At 40.4% G+C, this 24,810-nt stretch overlaps 1 protein-coding gene across 1 annotated transcript in view; it reads left to right on the top strand.

Moving 5' to 3' along the window:
* LOC134528563 (tachykinin-like peptides receptor 99D) overlaps positions 1–24,810 on the top strand; it is a gene marked incomplete at its 3' end in the record, with an annotated part of 105,157 nt that overhangs the window by 47,229 nt on the left and 33,118 nt on the right. Inside the window, exon 4 of the mRNA XM_063362299.1 lies at positions 6,906–7,056. Within this exon, the coding sequence (XP_063218369.1) occupies positions 6,906–7,056 (151 nt within the window). The remainder of the gene's footprint in view (positions 1–6,905; positions 7,057–24,810) is intronic.

Here is a 24,810-nt window from a genome sequence, read left to right as displayed (position 1 = left end):
TTAAATGGATTTTTTATAATTTTTAAATTTTTTTTCATTAAAATCGGATAATAAATAAAAAAGTTAAAGATGGCGGCCGTAACAAAATTTGCAACGGTGACATCATCATCCAATATGGCTGCCATGACATCCTTATTTTCAAGGTCGGCGGCTTATAAGCGGCTAGCTCTTAGGAGTTTTAAGCCGCTTTTAGGAGTTTTCGTTTTTTCTAGGGCAAAGCGACTTTTGAGGAATTTCGAAATCCTAATTTTTGAACTGTGGAATTATTTGAGATTTTTTGGCGGAAATTTTTTTCAAAAAAATTGAAATTTTGGCGATTTTTGAGGAATTTTGGGCAATTTTTGCCCAATTTTGGTCATTTTTGGCGATTTTTGAGGATCAAATTCCAGGTCAAGGTCAAAGGTCAAGGTCAAGGTCATCCAAGATGGCCGCTGTGACGTCAGTTTGGTTGGTCATTGACCGGCTCCACGCTCCACCGCCTGACGCCTGTGCCAGAAAATACTATCCTATACTACTAATAACATATTTTTAATGTCTAAATGGTTTGGTTGCAAAAACCTATTACGGCTGAGTCTCAGGCCGAATTGAATATTTCATTTTCTTCTGGATCAATCATTTCATCAATGTTTTGTTTTGACGTTGTCACGTTAAACTATCATCAGTAAACCGACTTTACAGACATCCAATTTTTTTAATACATACAAATACTATGCAATGCTTTTTTATAGTAATTTAGGAGTTATTTTACTAACGTAATAAAACAAATTTTTGTGTGATAATATTTTTATTATTATTGTTACGATACTTTCATCGTGTCACACACTCACACAAACATTCATTCATGATTCCCTTGGTTACGTTTAAGTGAATTTAGAGGATCAATTTGTTTAGTAAGAATTTTTTAATGTCTTGGTAGACCGTTGTTGTCTAGCATTTTAGTCGAGGCTGTTCCCCGTCATTTTATGTTTTTGACGTGACAACGTCTAATAAATCGATGAACGCCGGCTGCACGCACGAAATCGGATGACTCATTGTCCCGTTACGCACATTGTCCCGTTACGCTCATTGTACATTTGCGCCGCATCTATCTCTCTTCCACTCGATTGGAACAACCATCGATTTGACTTTTTCGTGGCACATTAAACTTGAAATACTCCCATTCGTTTCCTACTTTTTCTATAAACTATCATTGCCCTATCCTTAACAGAATAACACAGATTGGAAGAAGTTAAATAGCAAACATGTATAAAAGTTATATTTAAAATAATCTCTTCGTTAAAGTAATAAACATATTTGAATTAATGAGTGTAAGTAAAAGTAAATTTATCAATTAAATTGTAGAATTCATTTCACTCCTTCTTTGTATCCATACAAAATAGTGATAATGCAATAAAAATGATTCAATTTTATTCATAAAAGTATGCAATCATTTCATCAATGTTTTGTTATGACGTTGTCACGTTAAACTATCGTCCGTAAACCGACTTTACAGACAACCAATTTTTTTTATATCTGACTACAGCTTGCAGTGCAACTTCCGTATTACATTCCATGGCTTGGCAGGGCTTATTGCCTAGCACATGACTAAAATCCGCATGAATAACTCAACATTTAAATTTTTTGCAAAAAATTCGAATAATTCAAGGTCAAGCTATGCAGTGATATTTTCCTTCTCTCCAAGTCAAGGCTGTGTTCGTTGCCAAAAATATATGTTACAATAAATCATTGGAACCAACATACAACAAAGACAGAACAAGAAAACACACACTCTCCACGTTGGAGAAAACAAAATATATATTATGTACTGTGGAAATTCAAAATAATTTGGTAAGTATATACTAACCTGTTTCCGACTGCATTGTTTTTTCCTCCACGAAATTATTTTATATTTTCCATAGTAGTTATAGTTTTGCTAAAATTACGAGTAAGATTTTAAAGCTTCTGAGGGAACTATTTAAGAAGCTCACAAACAGTAGTATCGTCATTGGTACCTTTACACACAAAAGCTGCCGTAGGTTGTGGAAAGTGGCGACCGAGCGTGTTGGTTATTTTCATGTTTCCCGTGCCTACATCGGCCCGATTGCTGGAATAGCAAACGCGTGAAATTATTTGGGGCTCGCCCTGTTGCCAGACAGAATCGTGAAATGTGGCGGCAGGAATCGAGGGCGCGGATAAATCTGCGAAACTCACATTAAATCGCGCGGCGACGCTTGCGCTCGTTATTTGCAGCGCGCTATGGATTCCAGGAGCAACACGGCCGACTGCATAGTGTTCGGGCGCGTCCCTGCGACCACGGGGGAGGGCGAAGTCCGGGGAAAATGTGGCCCTGCGTAATAACATTCCCGGGGCGTAGCCCCCCCCCCCCCGGGGGGGGGGGGGGAGATGTTAGTGGAGACCTTTGTCCCGAAGTTTCGGGATTGCTCCGAGGACAAGCTACGGCCTGAGTTCGTCCGAGGAGCGTTTACGACCGTCGGACTTTCTTCCGATCCCATTGGGCGTATTTCACCAGCCGCCCCCACCCTGTCTTCCAACCCTCCGACCTCGATGACTGTGGGTTTGCCAGAGACAGCAACAGCGTTATTACTTTGTTGAAATTTAACGATAAAAGAGATATCTACGTCTTCAGTATTGCCGCGAGTGGGGATAGCCCAATTAATTTTATAGTGTTACTTGATACTAATATTTGCATTACAACACTTAATGTCTGTTCACAAATCACTAAGTATCTGTCAAGTACACAGTCCGCACTCCTCACTGGAGCCTTTGAATATATATACTGTATAGAAGTCGCCAGCCCAGGTTAAAATTTCTAATACGGTTTTGAGGTAGTTGGTTAATTCACCGCCGCAATCGCCACCATCTCTAGGGCATCGACTTGTGGTGGTCCCTAGCGGACAAGTGCCGAACTCTTCAAACACCCCTTCCCCCTCCCGTTGAACGACCTCGAGCTGCAGTGATTGATAGATGAGGGGTGCGGGGAATGACAGCGGGCGACAGCGCTGCGCTCTAACGTGTTAATAACAACTAAGACGATACAGGGCGTTACGGCAGCGCACTGCAGCGGTGAAGTTCCCAAGCTGCTCATCATACGCTTCTGAAAGACGTAGAGTAAATCCTATCCACTCGCGACTTCTATACAGTATATATATTCAAAGCTGGAGCTAGGCTCAGCAGTGGTGCTCCTCTTACCTCGCGCCTGTCCGCACACACACAGTCTCGCGCCACTCGGTCGCACTCGCACTTCTCTCAGCTCGCCGGTCGGAACTGTCGCGGAGACCGGCGTCGCCGCTTTTATGCCCATGGCCGTCTTTCCGGAACCGACTGGAGCCGACCCGACGCTCGAGGCATCCAGAATAACGGCACGTATTCTCGCCACTCCACGTGGTGGCCTCAGTAAGCCCAAGAAACTCTCAGGCCGCTAAGGGATAACAGCTCCGTGGGAGGAGGGCGTGAGGGCAGGTGGCGGGTGGCGATGCCCAGCCGCTCTGAAGCTCGAAGGAATGCGCGCATGATGTAACCTTTTTTTGGTTTTTTTCCTCACACTATACTGTAAGGACCCTAAAACTATCAGCTGAATTCCAATTAAGGCAATATAAGTTACATACATACACAAACGCGAAGAGAGAACTTATAAAGACACGACATTGTAATGGAAAGCCTGCTTACAAAGATAGAGGACAGTGATGGAGCTACTATTCTAAAGATGAGTATTCTGCATTACGTTAAATATTTCTTTGTCTTGAACGAGATTATGTTCATAGCTCTTCTGATCTCGACAAAGAACTTAAATTGAAGGATGTTGAGTATTTAGGGAAGACTGAAGACAATGTAAGTATATTTAACATGAAAAATGAGAATACATACTTTCAAGACTAATTCAGGTAGATCCTCCGTACTTTGTAAAAATGATGGACTCTTAAAAATGAAGCTTGAAGACGATGAAAAAGCTTCGTCGTCAACGATTTCGAATTCTTACAGTAATCTGGGTGAAGACGCTGACTTCTACGATGATGACGCCAGTGCCTCTGAAGCTAGTGACAGTACCAAAGACTGTGATGAAGCACCTAAAGCTGGCAAGATCGAAAGATGTGATGAAGCCCTGAGACCGGAACGATGGAAACTGCGTGATAAAATAAATTATTCTGATCCAGCTTATGATGAACACTGGGACGATAGCGATCTTAAAAAAATTAATAGCAGACTTTTCAGGCAGATTTCTATCGCAGAAGAGATTGAATATATGTTATTGGACGATCCTAACATATTGGTTGATCGCCTGAGACTATAGATTCGTGGAAGAAATAATTCGCACATAGACGAAGTCACCTTCATACTTAAAGAACTTCTGAAGCTGGCTACATGCAATAATCACTTGTTTAACTTGCATGTGTATAATATTAAAAAATCAATCAATTATTTAAATTTCAAAAATTTATGTATTTATTTATTGTAATCTGATTTCTAACTAAGACTGAGTTCTCGTAATATGGTTTCCTTTTTTTATTGTGCTTCCAAATTTGCTTCCTTTTCGTTGATTGTGCTTCCCCTTTGTCGAATATGCTTCCGATTGTGCTTCCTTTTCGTTGATTGTGCTTCCTTTTCATTGATTGTGGATCGTTAAGTCTGTACTCAGGACATGATTGCGGTCATGGTTCGAAGATGTCTGGTCTAAACTCCTGTCATTTGACATTGTCTGTTTAAAAAAAATTTTTGAGTATCATTGAAAAATGCTTTTTGGTTCGGAGATGCTTGGTTTATACGCCTAACATTAAACAATACATATTTGGAACTTATTCCAAGTATCGAAAAATTAAACTTCCATGTTAGGCAGCGCGTCAACATAATATTTAATTCGTCGGACATATATCTTGTCCAGGGCTGTTTTTCGTTGAGTGAATGATTAATAAACTCCACAAAAGGTAACGGGAAAAGAATTTGAAATTTATTTTAAGCTTTAGTTACCCTTATCACTGACCGGGAATCAAACCAAGGACGGAAATCTATAAAGACAATCATTATTTTAATTTTTTCAAGATGGCATCCAAATCTCAAGATGGTGGGTGCCACAGTGACTGCACTCTAGTGTGTAAAAATCCAACTAACATGGCAGCAGTGCACTAAACGAAAACAATGTGGTGGCCCCCAGCAGAATAAAACAAGATGGCGGATGTGACGTCATACTGGCTGGCGATATAAATACCTTGGCATTAGTGGTGGGGAGTAAGTCTGTCGATGGCTTCCGTGAAGTAAGGATCGGTCGCCATGACTTTGCCGGGTTTGAACCGAGGACTCCATGATGTAAGTGCGTTTTTTAAATAATATTTTATTAAAATTTGGTTCGTTAATTTTGTTATTATTATTTTTATATATTTCCCGATTTCCTAGCATAATAATTGCGGATTTTCAAGATGGTGACCATAATAAAAATTGTAACAGTGTTTTTAAATAATATTTTATTAAATTTTGAAAAAAACAAATTTTATAATTTTTTTATTTTCCCTCAATTTTCTGATAATTGCGGATTTTCAAGATTGCACCATAAAGAAAATTGTAATGGTAATGTCCTAATTTAAAATGGTGGAATTCAAAATGTCGGGAAAGTTATAGAAAACAAAATGGCGGATCCAATATGGCCACCGAGGTCCAGGTCAAAGGTCAAGGTCCTCCAAGATGGCCGACGTGACGTCACAACCCAAGCTGCTACGACAATCCACAACCCTCAGCATGGGGCCTGGACTATGAAATACATTCATAAACTATTTACGTGTAAATTTATTCTTGAGAGCTGTCTGACATTTTATCTTTCGTGACAAAATTTATCGCCGGAAACTTAGCAATTGCAGTAAAATGGCGCCCAAGTAATTGTTCTAGTAATTGCTTACGTGACATTTTACAACTGGCAAATAACACTCAGTGAATTTCCAACGGAACATGAAATATAAGAGCACTTTCGAGATAAATATACAGGAATAGCCCTGAAATAATTATGACAAAAAATAAAATTACCAACTATGCGTGTGATACGGAGCCTTCAGAATGTTTCTGGTGAGATACTCGTAAATGATACACGTAAACAACCTACAAGGATGTGTGCACTTTGTAGTTTTTTTTCTTTTTCTTTTTTGTAAATGGAACTAAGATAATCATGTAAATTACAGGTATTTGTATATTTGAATTTATACTGAAAGCAACTGTATCTTTACAAAAACAGGTTGCAGTAACACTGGGTTAGGATTCTTACACGGTCATTTACGAAATGTGTTGCCCCAAATCCCTAATTAGTTAAATTTATTGTAAAAACCACCCCTTCATTGGCTTTTCATTTTTATTAAGCATTAATAAACAATTATAAAACAAAATAAAGTGCAAACAAAATATCCCCTTCGTTTAAAAAAAATATGCTTTTTTAAAAAATCAATTAAAATTTAAAATAATGCGACAATGTATTAAGCGCGTGAAGAAACATTCATCATTGTTTCCAAAAAAAAAAAACATTTACTATATGCAAAAAAAAATAGAAACATGTTAATAAAGTTCACAGGCTTTCACGGCAATTGTCTGATGTAGCTTGGCTTCTGGGTTGTAGCTGCGTCCTTGGCAAATAATTCACCAACGTTTCGGTCGACATTGAGTCGCCATCATCAGGGAGCAGATACCTACTGCTCCCTGTAGTAGGTATCTGCTCCCTGATGAGGGCGACTGCAATGTCGACCGAAACGTTGGTGAATTATTTGCCAAGGACACGGCTACAACCCAGAAGCCAAGTTACTTCATAGCAATATGTTGTACCTACAAATATGCAATACTTTAAATTAAATGGAAAATGGTTTCCAAAAATATTATTTTGTAAAAATTCAATTTTTTCCCCCGGTGTGTGTATGAAGTGCAGGGTGCGCGTGTTCCAGATACAACGTGCTGTTCATGATCCTGACCTACTTCCTGCCCATCGGGTCGATGACCTTCACGTACGCGCGGGTGGGGCTGGAGCTGTGGGGCAGCCAGAGCATCGGCGAGTGCACTCAGCGCCAGCTGGAGAACATCAAGGCCAAGCGCCGGGTGAGTGGTGGACCCCTCTGGTGCGCGGGGTGAGTGGTGGACCCCTCTGGTGCGCGGGGTGAGTGCTGGACCCCTCTGGTGCGCGGGGTGAGTGGCGGACCCCTCTGGTGCGCGGGGTGAGTGGTGGACCCCTCTGGTGCGCGGGGTGAGTGGTGGACCCCTCTGGTGCGCGGGGTGAGTGGTGGACCCCTCTGGTGCGCGGGGTGAGTGGTGGACCCCTCTGGTGCGCGGGGTGAGTGGTGGACCCCTCTGGTGCGCGGGGTGAGTGGTGGACCCCTCTGGTGCGCGGGGTGAGTGGTGGACCCCTCTGGTGCGCGGGGTGAGTGGTGGACCCCTCTGGTGCGCGGGGTGAGTGGTGGACCCCTCTGGTGCGCGGGGTGAGTGGTGGACCCCTCTGGTGCGCGGGGTGAGTGGTGGACCCCTCTGGTGCGCGGGGTGAGTGGTGGACCCCTCTGGTGCGCGGGGTGAGTGGTGGACCCCTCTGGTGCGCGGGGTGAGTGGTGGACCCCTCTGGTGCGCGGGGTGAGTGGTGGACCCCTCTGGTGCGCGGGGTGAGTGGTGGACCCCTCTGGTGCGCGGGGTGAGTGGTGGACCCCTCTGGTGCGCGGGGTGAGTGGTGGACCCCTCTGGTGCGCGGGGTGAGTGGTGGACCCCTCTGGTGCGCGGGGTGAGTGTTGGACCTCTCTGGTGCGCGGGGTGAGTGGTGGACCCCTCTGGTGCGCGGGGTGAGTGGTGGACCCCTCTGGTGCGCTGTGTGAGTGGTGCAACCCTCTGGTGCGCGGGGTGAGTGGTGCACCCCTCTGGTGCGCTGTGTGAGTGGTGCAACCCTCTGGTGCGCTGTGTGAGTGGTGCAACCCTCTGGTGCGCGGGGTGAGTGGTAACCTTTTTTGGGTCTGCTCTGTTGCCAGATGCAATTCGTAGAGCACAGTCGTTTTACACACGTCTTTATAATGTCAGGAAAAATTTTAATCACTTAAAAAAAAATATTTTTCTAAGACCATTTGGAATGAGAACTTTGGAATTATAATTTCCTGCTGTATTCCATCAGAGGCATCATCTGATAATATTCGGTTCTTACTTCTCAGAACACGTAACTGACAGACTCTATCGCGGTTTCAAGACGTTTTTTTCCCTTCGAATTTTTTTATGATGTTAGCTCTACTCGACTTTTTGTTTTATTGTAACGGACTGCTACAAATAGTGGTTTTCTTTTTCTGTGCGATAATAATTGTTGTTTATAGTTAATATTTTTTGTCTTTAATAACATATATAACTTTTATAATGCTATAAAAATACGTTGATAGTGCGGTGATTCTAGTTTTATCTCGTTTACAAATGCAATTTTCAAAGTCGAATGTAGAGGAAGAATGAGACTGGTGACACGTTAAGTAAATGTCTGAAATAAGGGCAAACCAACTTCAAGGCAGGTGACCGGGATATAACTTGGGACGACCTGTATGCTTGCTTGCAAGGTATACTAGCCACGTGACCAAAGCCACTCAGCAAGTGTGGGGCCGAAATATTTATGCAAAGGACAAAAATAATATATTAACGCTTGGAGTTTGAAAACACTCATTGGACTACAAATCCAAATTATAATTTTTTTCCCCTTCCTCAGGGAAACAGCTGTGTGTCCTCGTTATTTCTATTTTAAACTGGAAATAAAATGCAAATTGGCCAACTTTATAAAGTGAACTTCCACAGCTGGATCGTGGTTGTGGAGTGAAAAATATGGGAGGAGGGAATTACGTCTCAGACCTTAATTACAGACCTTTCAGAATCACGCAACTTTGGAGGTATCTGCAGCGAGCTCCTATAAACCTGTGATACTTAACAATGAAACATGCGTAAATGGCTTCTCATGCCGGGCAGTAATAAACTTCCTGCGACGTGGGTAGCGGCCCAGGATAGGAGATTTGTGTTTGTACCGGCGTCACATCTCCATTCGCCCTACATTCTCGCCGGGTTCTTGCTGTGAATTCCCCGAGTGTAAGTGGCCACGTGGCAGAAAGTCACTGCAGTGATATTCTAGTAGGCACTTCATCATGCCATATTATCTCTGACGTACACTAGTCTCTATGGAAAAACTCTTTCGTCCTAAAATACCCACATAGGTTCGTAGTAACATACCTTTGAAGCTCGCACATCAACGGTGTTTTAGAAAGTTATTTTTTGCAGCAATCATAATCCTTGGATGGCAGATGGGTTGTTCCGCTTCCGTATTTATTTTTTGGACTGTATTTTCAGAATACCTATATTTTAACCATGAAACTCCCGGTACAGGTTCTTGACATCACTCAAGGGACTTGCATTACACCTTCATCTTAATTTCTCCGCAATATTATGTTATGAATACCGCTCGGATCTCACAGCTGCCCTATGCACTGGGAGAAGACCGCGCGCTAGACCAGAGGAGACGCCGCGCTAGAAGCAATCAGCGAGCGTCGCGCTTACCAACACAGATGCAGCCCTCGCTGGGTATTTGTAGTAAAACCCATGGATTTACCAGTCAGCAAACACTCGTTTGCAGAAAATGCAGTCACTATAATTTTTCACCGATTCAGGTTCATGGCGTGACTCAGCGGTTGGGCAGCCTTCTTTTCACAGATGAGAGAGCCAAACGCCCGATCGTGCATCTTCGGGTTTTTTTTTCTTCATTGTAAATAAATATGGCGGTGTTGATAAAAGGATACTAATGGTCAATTAGGTTAGGTTAGCTACATGATAAATACTTTAAAACATTGTGGACGGTTGATTTGGTTTGGATAGCTACATTAAAGATACGGGGAAAAAACATGAATTTCGGGGAACTTCGGGTTTGGGCTCTCTCGTCTGTGAAAAGAAGACTGCCCTCAGCGGTTGCGTCCAGCGACCCAGCATGACGTCGCCAGTTTCTAGGGAGTCGGTGTTGCCAAGTGTGGCGAGGCAGGAGGCTTACATTGTAAAAACAATATAGATTGCACTATTACAAGGAAAATCCTTGGAAGCTCAGTTGCCAACGATATCACTTGTAAATTGCAAGACGTGTTTTTTTTTAATTACGAAGACACTTCTTGTTAGTTAAAGTCCAAATTAATATATATATTGTACAGAGTTTGCTTCACTCCCAGACACTAGCGAAACTCTTGTTAATTCTGAGGTTGTCCTCAGACCATAATTAACATAGTGCTCTCATCCTCTGCAGAATGTGTCCTTCACTTCTTCGCGTCACTCAAAGCCACCACGACGTCATCACTTCCATCTAACTCTCAAAGTAAACTCTTCAGGAGGACCTGAGTTACGAATCGCCTAAGTTTCTGTTGGCAGTCCTGAGCGAGAGTAACCGTGAGTCATCTCAGCTGCAGGGAACTTGGCTAAGTGAACCTGGACGAATTTGAATGACGTGGCACTCGGAAGAAAACATTTTAAAAACGAATTATTCTTTGGAAAGAAAGCAAATACGTAAATTATGATGCGAGAAAAATCTAGTAGCCAGCGGCATGTAAATAAAAAAGAACATACGGATCAAAGTACTTTACAAGTTGAGGAGTTATATTTAGCTCGCGAAGAGATAAAAAAAGAAAAAAAGAAAGACTTGTGAAGTAGATAACGAAAATAAAGTTCAGCATGTGAAAGTTGGTAAAAAATATTTATGTATAAGCCAGGAGAAATAGACTTGGGAAACTTTTGCACAGGGCAAAGTAAACGAGAACGCAATCCAAGATTAGAAAACGTAAGCACAAGAGAAAGACAGATTATCCAGGTTAGGAAATGACGAACTTCTTGAAGGAAAAGGCAAGGCACTGAATAAAGAATGAGCTGCGAAAATGTTTCAGTGAAATATACGAGATAGAACTCGTAAAAGGATTGTCACAGGGAATATATAATTGTCTTCAGTCAAAGTGGCTCGGATTAGTAAAACGCCAAGTAAGTCCCGTCATGCACTGCATAAAAAGAAAATTAAAGCTAATAATTATAAATAAAATAAGAATCAGACTGGCCTCGGGAAAAAAAACAAATGAATGGTGTAAGTTACTGCTAGAGTAATCATTATACTGCGGGCGAGGCGAAAAAAAAAAATAATTTGTGTAAAGCGTATTCATCCTAATCGGAAAACTTTTGAAAAAAATATTTTAAAATTGATCTGACGTTACTGCGTTATGAAATAAGTTTTTGGAATGTTTTGGCGAGGCCAGGTAACACAGTGAAGATGTGTCCAAGTTTGTTGCTCAGTATTAATGACCCAAAATTTTCTTCTATTTAAAGTTTAACGAGTGATTTAAATAAGCAAAATAAGAGTAATCGGAAATTATGTGAAATTTATTTCAACAACTAGAGAATATGTGGGAATACAGGAGAAATCTGTGATCAAGGAAAAAAATTCACTGAAGAAAAAAAACTGAGAGAAAAATCTTCGATGAATCAACTTCGGTCGCTGAAAAAAAATTTGTATAAATTCGCAGATTTGAGAAGAGCTGTTTCTACAGATTTGCAATAAACTCCAGTGAGGTGCAGTTGACGCCATTGGGTCAGATTCAGAGCGTCTGACGCGGGGAGCAGGAAACACAACTATCGCTCGTGAGGTTTTGGACTCGTGTCTGCTTCTCGCTGTCTTCTTTGTGACGTCCTTTTGTGAGAACTCGTGTCTGCTTCTCGCTATCTTCTATGTGACGTCCTTTTGTGAGAACTCGTGTCTGCTTCTCGCTGTCTTCTTTGTGGCGTCCTTTTGTGAGAACTCGTGTCTGCTTCTCGCTATCTTCTTTGTGGCGTCCTTTTGTGAGAACTCGTGTCTGCTTCTCGCTATCTTCTTTGTGACGTCCGTTTGTGAGAACTCGTGTCTGCTTCTCGCTATCTTCTTTGTGACGTCATTTTGTGAGAACTCGTGTCTGCTTCTCACTGTCTTCTTTGTGGCGTCCTTTTGTGAGAACTCGTGTCTGCTTCTCGCTATCTTCTTTGTGACGTCATTTTGTGAGAACTCGTGTCTGCTTCTCGCTGTCTTCTTTGTGGTTTCATTTTGTGTGTACTGGTGTCTGTTTCTCGCTGTCTTCTTTGTGATGTCATTTTGTGTGTACTGGTGTCTGCTTCTCGCTGTATTATTTGTGACATCCTTTTGTGTGCAACACACGCGGTTTGTAACAGAGAATTAACCGAATGTCGAGTTTCAAGACATTTCATACTACTTTATAATTATTTATTTATCTATGTATTTAGAACCAGCCAACAGGTGTAATCCAAAATAGGCCGGCACTATACAAACTCAAAAAAGGGAAAAAAACATACAAAAACAAATATGAACTGACGCGTAGGTCCAAACAGTCAGTCACGTTACCGAGTAAGTAAAAAACTACTACTAAATGAATGATATGCAATAAATAATTTAAGAATTACGTTGACTTCATGGTGATCATCGAAATTACCATAAGTCGGTGTCATTAATGATAATTTTGATAGTTTAATACTTGTAATTGTAATAATAATCACCTCAAGCTGTATTGATGGCTGAAATCTTCGACAAGTACGGTATTTCCATGTTGTTTTATTTTTAAACCATCCCAAGTGGTCGACATTGAACGTAGTCATACACTTTCCAACTATTCAATAACAGAGACAATACAAGTACTTTAAGTTTTTCCGCGACCTAATACAATCCACTGTCCAACAGCAATAATATACTTAACTCCGCAGAGAATATTGTTTCATTGCAGAAGCTTCGTCTCCTAGAAAGAAAACTGAATTTCATTCTAACATTTATCACAGCAAATGATAATTATAATATTAACGTTTATGTTATTATTCAACCATAAATTGGTATCAAGTTGTAAATTAAAAAATAGCATAATTATTAAAGATTTATTTAGCCAATTTTAAACTTTTTAAACATTTTGAAATAACCAGTAAAGATAAAAAAGCTTAAGAATTCTAAACCAGCAAGGACACTCATAACTTGTTAAACCAAGCTAGGAACAGAGCGAAGATACTGAGGCTGAGAAATTAAAAATGCACCACTTTGCTTCATTTGTTTGTTGGTTAAAAAAAAAAATCTTGCTCCACGGAAGTTTGGGAGCAAAGGAATGAAAGTGCTCGAAGTTGAAAGAAAACGGGGCGAAAGGAGTGAATATAACAGCACATCTCTGAAGTCCCCCCACCATCCGGTTTCCAAAAAATCTGTTCAAGGCACCGAACTATCGCAACACCCACCAGACCTCACGCCTGCGTTCAAGCGAGTGACGTCACCAAGAGTGGACATTCGCTTCGCTCAACCTTTTTTGACGTGACAACGTCTAATAAATCGATGAACGCCGGCTGCACGCACGAAAAAGGATGACTCATTGTCCCGTTACGCACATTGTCCCATTACGCTCATTGTACGCTTGCGCCGCATCTATCTCTCTTCCACTCGATTGGAACAACCATCGATTTGACTTTTTCGTGGCACATTAAACTTGAAATACTCCCATTCGTTTCCTACTTTTTCTATAAACTATCAGTGCCCTATCCTTAACAGAATAACACAGATTGGAAGAAGTTAAATAGCAAACATGTATGAAAGTTATTGTTCAAATAATCTGTTCGTTAAAGTAATAAACATATTTGAATTAATGAGTGCAAATAAAAGTTAATTTACCAATTAAATTGTAGATTTCATTTCACTCCTTCTTTGTATCCATACAAAATAGTGATAATTCAATAAAAATGATCTAATTTTATTAATAAAAGTATGCAATCATTTCATCAATATTTTATTATGACGTCACGTTAAACTATCGTCCGTAAACCGATTTTACAGACAACCAATTTTTTTTTATTATGTGTAAACATCGTAGCTCTCGGCACACGGTATATTTTGTAGGAGAAATTTCGTGTGATGGTAACGGATATTGATGTGACACAAAGATGGCGGACACAACGTGTGTCAACATTAACCCGTAAATAGTCACTTTCGTGAACATTAGGGTACATACCAGACGTATTGGCGTTGTCAAATGAAACTTCATAATAGTGAAACTACCCCGGAATATATTTGGTAAACTAAAATGTTCATATTAAAAAAAATGGTTGTCTGTAAAGTCGGTTTACGGACGATAGTTTAACGTGACAACGTCATAACAAAACATTGATGAAATGATTGCATACTTTTATGAATAAAATTGAATCATTTTTATTTAATTATCACTATTTTGTATGGACACAAAGAAGGACGATGATAGGAAAAGTAGGAAACGAATGGGAGTGTTTCAAGTTTAATGTGCCTCGAAAAAGTCAAATCGATGGTTGTTCCAATCGAGTGGAAGAGAGATAGATGCGGCGCAAGCGTACAATGAGCGTAACGGGACAAAACGTAACGGGACAATATGCGTAACGGGACAATGAGTCATCCTTTTTCGTGCGTGCAGCCGACGTTCATCGATTTATTAGACGTTGACACGTCAAAATTAATCTCAAGTATTAAAATACCGAAGAACACTGACATTGCAATGATTATAATATACATTAGCCTTCTGAAATCTTATTTGCCTTAATAGCACAGTGGTAGGACGCATTTTCGTTAATCTCAAGGGATGTGGTTCAAATATCGTCTCTGGACATTGTTCTTTACTTTTATCATAATCCTTACTAATATCATAAGTGCGAGTGTGAGTTGGTTTGTTTGTTTGTTTGTTACGCTTTCACGCGGAAACTACCCAACCGATCATCATGAAATTTTGTATACATATTTTCAAGGGTATAGTAAAGGACATACGACACGTTTTATAGAAAAATTAAAAAATTAAAAAAATATTTTTTTTCTGAAGGGCAAAAATATTGATATTGGTCTGTATAATCGTCCGACTGAGAGTTTGAGTAATGTGAATGAAATTTAACGCCATCTACAAATTTCAATAAGTAAATTAAATAATTCGCCATTCTAATAGTGTAATACCGGTGGACAATACCCAATAAATTTTATTTTTCTGTCATAGCCAAGCAATACTTAAACATTTTTTTTTTTTTTTAATTTTTGAGGTTAGGTGTCTGTTCATTTTCTTCATTGATGGTTGTTTGGACGTTAATGCTGAAGATTATATTTTACTTTCAAGAGAATTTTATAATTTAGTAGAAAATGATGTGTACCTTATTACTCAAGTTTTCCCGGACTTGCAACAAAATTTGAATAGTGATCAGTGGTTGTACGCAAGAGCAATATTGGCGCCAAAAAATTATATCGTTAATATAAACAAAACACTTATATTTTTAAAGAGTGTTGCAAGCGGAAATGAAGGAGTATTTGTCAATAGATACAATCATGAATACAGAACAAAGCACTTCATATCCTGCGGAGTTTATTAATTCACTTGAACTTTCGGGTGTATCCTCACATAAACTTCAAATGAAACTAAATTTACAAGTTATGCTTATGCGAAATCTAAATGCTCCTCGACTATGTAATGGAACGTGGATTCGGATCACACAATTGGGGCAGGAGAAAGTAAAGGAGAAAGTGTTTTCATACCTCGAATTCCCATTATCCCCACGGATTTACCGTTCCAATTCAAAAGAGTTCAGTTTCCCGTCAGGCTTAGTTTTGCTGTTATCATCAACAAAGCGCAAGGGCAAACATTGCAGGTAGCAGGAGTGCATTTGGAAAAGCCATACTTTTCCCATGGCCAACTATATGTAGCCTGTTCGCGTGTGTCCAATGCCCGAAATCTGCACATATATGCACCGGACAGAAAAATATATAACAAAGTATTCAGGAGCATCCTAGAATAATACTTTGATTTAAGCTTTTTTAAAGAAAAATTAATTTATTATACGTTAATACTTTTAACTTTTTAAAATGTTAGTATTTAAAATTATTTATGTTTTGTAATAGTGAAACATATTTCAATAAAGCATGTTTTCAGTTTTTTTAAGCTAAATTGTATGTTAGAATTTTTAATACTGATGATCCTAGTCACACAATAAAAAACCAATTACCATATTATTATTTTTTCTTTGCAATGGTCTTTGATACTTATTTAAAAACGTCAACGCGAGCGAAGCCGCGCGTAAAAGCTAGTAATATTATAATAAAAATAATAAAGTTGAATCAGCTCAATAAGGTTAATGTTTGTTTGTAGTAATTATTTACATTCTGATTACAGTCGTTTAAGCAATGAAAAGTATACAATCTTAGAGTTATAATACTTATTTTAAAATGTTTCAAGTTAGTAATTTAGTAACACCATAACAGTATAAATTCTAAAGTGTACGGAAACTTTATAGCCTTAGCTGATTAGTGAATTTTAACAAAATGGGCAAGTTACGCGGAATATGAGCTTAATCATATCGAACGTGTCATTCATTCAGTTAGTAGAAATTTCTTCGTAATTATGTGAATAAATAAGGTTCTTGGATGAAATTATACATAATTACATCTGCAACCGCGACTAAATATTCTTTACTTTTGAATGAAAAAAAAAATCAGAATTGCAATGCCATTTTTTAACATCATGCCATAATTTTGATTGCAGTCGCTCTTTGCAATCGTAATAGCGGATGATTGAAAGCAGACCTACGTGCCCAATAACCGATTACGTTAACCATCTAAATAACCAGTTATTCAATCAGAATGGCCACAACTGTGACGACATTGTCAATTTAAGGGTGTAAGGAAAATCAACCGATAGTAAAAATATATGTCTTAAAGCTCATAGTTAGAGACCGGAAAAATTCGCGGATTCATTTCACGATTTGCTATAATCCAAACAACTGAACCTTTATATTGCTTCTGTGATTGACTTACAGTTTATATGAAGGACTTTGAGCCAATGGAAAACCTTCAATCAAAAAAGTATCGAATCGCAAGCGTCCCAGTTGACAGGTGTCACGAGTCAATAGCCAATGAGCAGGTGGCATTTGCCCGGGTGTGTAGGGGATTGTGGAGTCTATCCTAGAGGTCATCCAAAGCGCGAATTTTCCCAGTCTCTACTCATAGTTAAAGACGGCGGACACAATGATGATTGTGACGTTGAGAAGCAGTGGGTGCAGTTGACATCCAAGGGCGAGACAGACAGTAGCAGGGCCACCGCCTGGCCTCGTGGACATCCCAGGGTGCGCCGCTGAGCCGATGCAGAGGGCAGAGCCGCGGACACTTGCTCCCAGGGGGCGGGCGGCCCCAGTCGAGGCATCAAAAGGGGCGCAGGCCCCGGCCCCAATTACCGTCGCTGAGGAAGTTGCGCGAGTCAGACCTCTCTGGAGTCGGCAAGTCTGCGTCGGCTCTTTCTCGCTCCTCCTTTAGTTATTCTCACAATAGAGAGCACTATTCTACATAACCAGTAGGGACCAGAAACATTCGCGAGTTCCATGACCTCCACGATCCTCTGCGTACCCGGGCAAAAGAACATTGACAGTCCCCACTGCCTGCTGGAGGCAGAATCAAACCTCTGCGGCATCAACACCATCAAAAAAAATTGTTTTTCTGTAAATTCGCTTTACGGACGATAGTTTAACGTGACAACGTCATAACAAAACATTGATGAAATGATTGCATACTTTTATGAATAAAATTGAATCATTTTTATTGAATTATCACTATTTTCTATGGATACAAAGAAGGAGTGACATGAAATCTACAATTTAATTGATAAATTTACTTTTATTTGCACTCATTAATTCAAATATGTTTGTTACTTTAACGAAGATATTATTTTAACTATAACTTTTATACATGTTTGCTATTTAACTTCTTCCAATTTGTGTTATTCTGTTAGTAAGGATTGGACGATGATAGGAAAAGAAGGAAACGAATGGGAGTGTTTCAAGTTTAATGTGCCTCGAAAAAGTCAAATCGATGGTTGTTCCAATCGAGTGGAAGAGAGATAGATGCGGCGCAAGCGTACAATGAGCGTAACGGGACACAGCGTAACGGGACAATGTGCGCAACGGGACTCTTTTTCGTGCGTGCAGCCGGCGTTCATCGATTTATTAGACGTTTTCACATCAAAAAAACGTTAAATTTAAGCCGCAGTAGTCTTTCGACCTGCTCTTTTACCAGCAGGGGCTGTGAGCCCAAACAAATAATGTTTTCCAAAAGAAACACCACCCAAAAAAATTATCATGAGGGACCTTTCGTAATTAGTAGTAGTTAATAAAAATTATTAAATTCGTGTAATTTTAATGCAAGAAAAATACTTCGAAAATGGCATAAGAAGATGGTTCTTAGAAAGTTCTGAATTGGTTATATATTTATATATAAACACGAGAATATAATATGATATAACACTAAAATTCTATTTACTCTGTGAGCACGGGAAATCAAAATACCATTATAATTAGGGGCCTATCCTTTTAACTCATTACTAGCATGATATACATTTAAATACTATGTACTACAAAACAATTATTATAATATATTGTCCATATTTTATACAAGCTAGCATAAAAAAATGCAAATAGAGTTCCAAAACAAGTACGTTGCGGTGTCTGTGGCAATATAATAATACTATATCTCCGAAGTCTTGAAATCACTTGCAAGCTTGCACAGTTTAAATTTGAATTTTAAAAGTTTATCGCAGTTAACTAGGGCTCGCGATTTTTTGTCTGCATGCCGAGGGAAATTTCACATGTCACATACGTCACAGCCATTCCTGCACTGTGTTGGGAGCGTAAATATATTATTCTATATTGTATATTGTATATTCTATATTGTAGGTTCAATATAGGGGCAGGGGCGACTCTTACTTCCATATATTCCGTGTCGGCTGCCATCTTTCACCAAAAACACGAGGCCACAAGTTAAAACTTAAACTAAAAATTAAATCCTCCTACGTTCTGGTCCTTTCTGGAGTTCATCACTCGTGTTGCCAACCTCACTCGTTCTTCCAACAAAATTTACCAGTTGATAAAAAATTTACCTCATTTTTTTTTAATATTAAAAAAATAATTTACTGTGACCAAAGCGTGGCTTAAAAACGGAAACTTTTAAAAATCAAACACGTAAAATTAAAATTAAAACATTACCCAAAATGTGGCAACCGTCACAATGGTTACTGACTTCTGCGGCATCTTAACTGAGTTAACTTATGATTCGATACTTTTTTTGTAGACATTTGCTATTTCAGTTGTATATTTTTCATTTATGTTCAAGTTACGGTGCTATTTACCTTACGTTTTTCAATCATGACACTCACATTTTAATATTTTTTATTTTAAAAATATATTTTTTGACGTGATAACGTTTTATAAATCGATGAACGCCGGCTGCACGCACGAAAAATTGTCATGCTCCCCCTGAGCCGAGCGTGTGAGAACCGGCCAACCACCGTGCGAGAAAATCTTCTATAATATCAAACAGGTTAAGGCGGGCTTGTTAACTAATTGTTCGTGAACAAATTATTTAAATTAAATTTGCAAAACTGTAAACAAATTTTGAAAATTAAAAAATATGCCATTTTATCACGTGAAATGATCGTCCGTAAACCGACTTTACAGACAACCCCCTTTTTAAACAGAAGATTTTATTTTTCTATCAAACGTTGGCTTTACTAGCGCTTTTTGTCTCTAAACCTGACTTAAATACCTATAAACTTAAAAACGGAATAATATTTTTTTTCCACCTTACTATAAATATCTTTAGGCATGTTAAAACAAAATGAATGCCGTCTGTAAATTATTATACCTGGAATAAGTGAATAGTGTGCAGAGCATTCATTTCATCATGCAACATTTAATAATATTATTCAAAATAAGAATTTGGTTTTTTAAAGTAGAAACGCATACAAATCAAAAGTCCAAGCAAAATTTTCTGTCCAGCACTAATAATTTATCTTTTATTTTTAAAACAAATTCAAATTCAAATGTTGGCGCTAGCTGAGTCAAACAATAAACTTTTAAAGAGTGAAACGATTTGCATTGTATTTGAAATGACCTATCCAACTTCATGTCAAGTAAATTTGGAGGCCAAGTTTCGACAGAGTGACAGAGGCACAGGGCCTTTGCAAAAGCGATGCTCGGATGTGCTTCCAGGAAAAGGGGGCGAGAAACTTGGGCGGTTGAGGGGTTCTTCTTCGGAGGAAAAGACGTGACGTGGGAGGTTGCCGCCGCCCCGAACAAGAGTGACCTCTGGCTACACCCGGAGGGGGTGCTGCCATAACTTAGAAACACACAGGATAGAATTTTTAAGTTGTGACCACTCTAAGCAACGGCTTTCTAAGTTATGATTAGGGACACCTGTATTTCGCGATTTCATTTCTTGTCAAGGTATTTCACAAAACACTGTAGCTTTTTCTAAGAGTCATGGCAAATTGTGAGGGTGCAGCAGTACGGTGACCACATTCTCATTGGCCCCATCAAGAGCGGGACGACACCTCTCACCGACCTCAGCCAATAACCACAGGAGAAAAGCTACAGTATTTTGTGAAATACCTTGACACGAAATGTATTCGCGAAATACAGGTGTCCCTGGCTTATGATGTGTCTAATTTGTGTGTTTCAAAGGTGTTGTATTTCTAAGTTATCACAGTTCTAAGTTATATGTTTCTACGTTGTGTTGTTCTACGTTATGGCATGTTTCTAAGTTACGGCGGTTCTAAGTCTAAGTTGTGTGTTTCTAAATTATAATTGTTCTAAGTTATGATTTTTCTAAGTTGTTTATAAGTGACTTGTGGCTAAGTTGTGACAGTTCTAAGTTATGATTTTCTAAGTTACTATGTTACTAAGTTATGATGTTTCTAAGTGGCGTGTTTCTAAGTTTGGTAGTTTTAAGTTTTGTGTTTCTACGTTGTGATAGTTCTAAGTTATGACTAGAGACCGGAAAAATTCGCGGGTTCAATGACCTCCAGGATAGACTCCAATTTCCTCTACACACTCGGGCAAATGCCAACTGTTCGTTGGCTGTTGACTTGTGAGTCGTCTCGACTGGGTGGCCTGTGATTCGACACTTCTATGAGTGGGGGTCTCAGTCCTCCAGATTAACAGTGAACCAATGACAGAAGCAGCACTAAAGTATAATTATTTGAATTTTAGCATAAACACGAAATGAACCCGCGAATTTTTCATGTCTCTAGTTATGACTTTCTAAGTTTTTTTTTTTCTAAGTTAGGTGGCTTTTTTTTCTAAGAGTTCTAAGTTGTGAGTTTCTAAGCGGTGCGGGGATCCCACCCGTAGGCGCTGTGCCGGCGCGATCAATGCCTCGGCGCGCTGCTTGCGGGCGCGCGGCGGTGCGAGCGGCGGCAATCAATCCCCGAGTGCCCGAGGACAGCTCTCTGTCGCTGTCGTCACCCTTCCCCCTCCCCCTACAACCCCTCTGATCATCCCCCGGCGGGCAGTGCTGCCAACAGGTTGCCGCGAAAACACCCCTCCGCGGACACCGCAGCCCCCGTTTAAATGGCAGCCCGTTAGGGCCGGTCCACACGCAACGTTTTGTACACAGTTTTGACCGCGCAGGCATAACTGTGCAAACAAAAGGTTGCAGTTCAGCCGTGTCCACACAACACAGTTTGCAGCCAAGTTTTATCCTATCAGTTGCAAGAATTCCTTACTTTGGCCAATTCTTTCCGGTATACCGACCTCAAAGAATTAATGTTTTTTTTTTTTTTTTTTTTTGTGATTTTATCTCTGTTAGCCGCGATGTCAACCTCTTTGTATTTTTGCACAAGTGCTTCATACGCTTGACTTTTTTTGTCCCTATCGCTATATTATTTTCGTTTGACCCGCCACAAACACGGAAAGGACTCGTACAGACCAATGAACTCTGTTAGAAATTCACGCGAACACTGTCGCAAATCGGTCATCGTTGAACAAATTACACTGTTCCGGCACAAATACCGAGGGAGAAGTGAGCCCCGTGTACGGAGAAGACGGAGGAAGTGTCCACACGCTACGACAAGTCTGTGCAGGTGGGGACTAAACTGCGCGGACATAAGTGCTCTTGGCCACAGTTTTCCTTCTCCGTGTTCCGTCTACACACAGTTCACAAAACTGCGCAGTTTTCCTGTCTACACGCTACGTCTTGTCTACAACGATGTGACCTGCGCAGGTAAATCGTTGCTGAAAACGTTGCGTGTGGACCGGCCTTTAGACTAGACCTACAAGACTTCGTGGCGTCTCTATCTGGATTTGCGGTTAAGTTATTAAGTTACGGCATTCAAACGCTCTATTAAATCTGCTTTTTTTTTTTTTTTGTTCTCTTAAACTGACGTTCCTGTTGATTCAAGTAATTATTAGTAGCGACCCAAAAAATTCGCGGTTTCGATGGCCTTCACATACCCCTGTACACTCGGGCAAATAACGCCAGTTCATTGGCTGCCAACTTGTAAGTCGTCTCAGCTGGTTTGTCTGTGATTCGATCCTTCTTTGGTTCAGGGTTTATAACTGGTTGAGATTCGTCCAGATGAACAGTAAGCCAATAGCAAAATTTTCTACGTAAGAGTTATATGTGTTTGAATTCTATCCTGTCACCGAATGAATCCGAGAATTTTGCAGGTCTCTAATTATTAGGTATAAATTATTCAGATGTTTTAAATTTTGAAGGCTATAGCACGTCGGAAGTTACTCTGCCAACCCACTCCGCCGTGGACTGCAAGCACTCGCCGTGGTCGCTCCGCCCGCCGAGCTGTCCTCCCGTCGTCGGGTCAGAACCCGGGTCCTCTTGGCGCGCGCGAGACGTGGCGGACGTCGCCGCTAGTCGGCCTTGTGTTTCCTCGAGCCGCTGCGTCGCCGCGTCTCGTGTCATCCATCTTGAACAATAGGAAAATATTTCTCGAATGTAAAGATATCGTGGCAAAGAACATACGATTATCTGTAGGGACCGGAAAAATTCGCGGTTTCGATGACCTCCAGGATGAACTCCATAGTTCTACGTACACTCGTTCAAATGCCACCCACTCATTGGCTGCTGTCTTGTGAGACGTCCCAACGTAGCAGCCTGTGATTCGATAAAGCTTTGGTCGGGCGTTTCTCACTGGCCCAGAGTCATCCAGGTGAGTTGTGAGCCAATGGCAGATGCAGCACTGAGGTATAACTATTTGTATTCTAGCCTGTCACGAAATGAATTCGCGAATTTTTCCGGTCTCTACTTATAATCCATACAACATACGTAGAGACCCGGAAAATTCGCGTGTTCATTTCGTGTTATGCTAAAATTCAAATAATTATACCTTAGTGCTGCTTCTGTCATTGGTTCACTGTTAATCTGGAGGACTGAGACCCCCCACTCATAGAAGGGTCGAATCACAGGCCACCCAGTCGAGACGACTCACAAGTCAGCAGCCAATGAACATTTGGCATTTGCCCGAGTGTGTAGAGGATATTGGAGTCTATCCTGGAGGTCATTGAACCCGCGAATTTTCCGGGTCTCTAACCATACGTAATATAATTTTTGTCTTAGTGAACTGTTGGCGAAAGAAAACCTTTTTCAACGAAGATGTTATCTAAAAATGAACGATGAGTTCTTCGTAGTTGCAGCTATATGGATCTTTGTAAAAAAAAATATACGCCGCATTCTGACTCCGGAGTTGTGTGTTTCGTTGAAAAGTAAAAGGTAGACGCTTGGCGTGAGAGAAAGAAGTTGTCTGAGAGTCCAGTTCATTCACCCACTCTGGCTTGCAGCACGGCAATGATGCTGGGGAGCCCCTCATGATCCTTCAAGATCCTGCAAGATCCTGCCATTCTCCGACCAACTGGATGGCCCCATCGTGCCTGAAAATAGGATCATCTATTTTAGTCACGGCTAGGCCTCGCGCGCCATGTTTTGAGACCTGTAAAACTCGCGATTTCAAATCCCTAAAGGATAGACTCCATGATACTCTATGCACTCGTGCAAATTACAGTACATCTGCTGATTGGTTACCGACTCGTAACACCTGTTGACTGGAATGATCGTGATTCGCTAATTCTTCTGTTAAAGATTTTTCATTGGCCCAGAGTCCTTCAGATAAACTGTGGCCCAATCACTGAAGCAAAATAATGTCAAAAGTATTTGGACTCTATCCTATCGCGAAATGAATCCGCGAAATTTACAGGTCTAGCGCGCCATGTTGGATTTTTTTTCATTTTCTCGTCGTGACTATTATTTAAGAGCTAAAAATTGAAATCTTAACTTGATACCTCCCTTGCATTTTTTTTGACACCAATATCTTCAACATATATTCACTAACTCTTATATAATGGGTGTAAAAAGTGGCGCATTAAAGATAATCATTTCGGACACCTGCGCAACTTTTTACACATATTAAATTACACTTAGTGAATAAGTGTGGACAATACTTGTGGCAGACCAGAAATTCAAGAGAGGCGTCGTGTTTAAATTTTCGTTTTAGCTATGGACACCTGTATTTCGCGAATACATTTCGTGTCAAGGGAATTCACAAAATACTGTAGCTTTTCTCCTGTGGTTATTGGCTGAGGTCGGTGAGAGGTGTTGTCCCGCTCTTGACGGGGCCAATGAGAAAGTGGTCACCGTACTGTTGCACCCTTTCAATTTGCCATGACTCTTAGAAAAAGCTACAGTGTTTGGTGAAATACCTTGACATGAAATGAAATCGCGAAATACAGGTGTCCCTAGTTTTAGCACTTGTGGGCCTCGCTTGCCCGGGCACACACACGGTGTTCAGAGCTCCTGAAGAAAATGCTGATAGTGACACCTGTGTGTTGTCTGTTCACGGGAAAGCATTTAGGTATCCGCAGCGGGCATATGGATAGTTAGAGACCGGAAAAATTCGCGGATTCATTCGGCGATAGGCTAGAAGTCAAATACATACTTATACCTTTTAGATGATTTTGCTATTGGTTTACTGTTCATCTGGACGACTCTCA

Source organism: Bacillus rossius, chromosome 1 (genome assembly GCF_032445375.1).
Source record: "Bacillus rossius redtenbacheri isolate Brsri chromosome 1, Brsri_v3, whole genome shotgun sequence".
Classification (NCBI taxonomy): Eukaryota; Metazoa; Arthropoda; class Insecta; order Phasmatodea; family Bacillidae; genus Bacillus; species Bacillus rossius.
The sequence above is the reverse complement of the archived record's forward strand: the minus strand, read 5'-3'. Positions and strand labels throughout refer to the sequence as shown.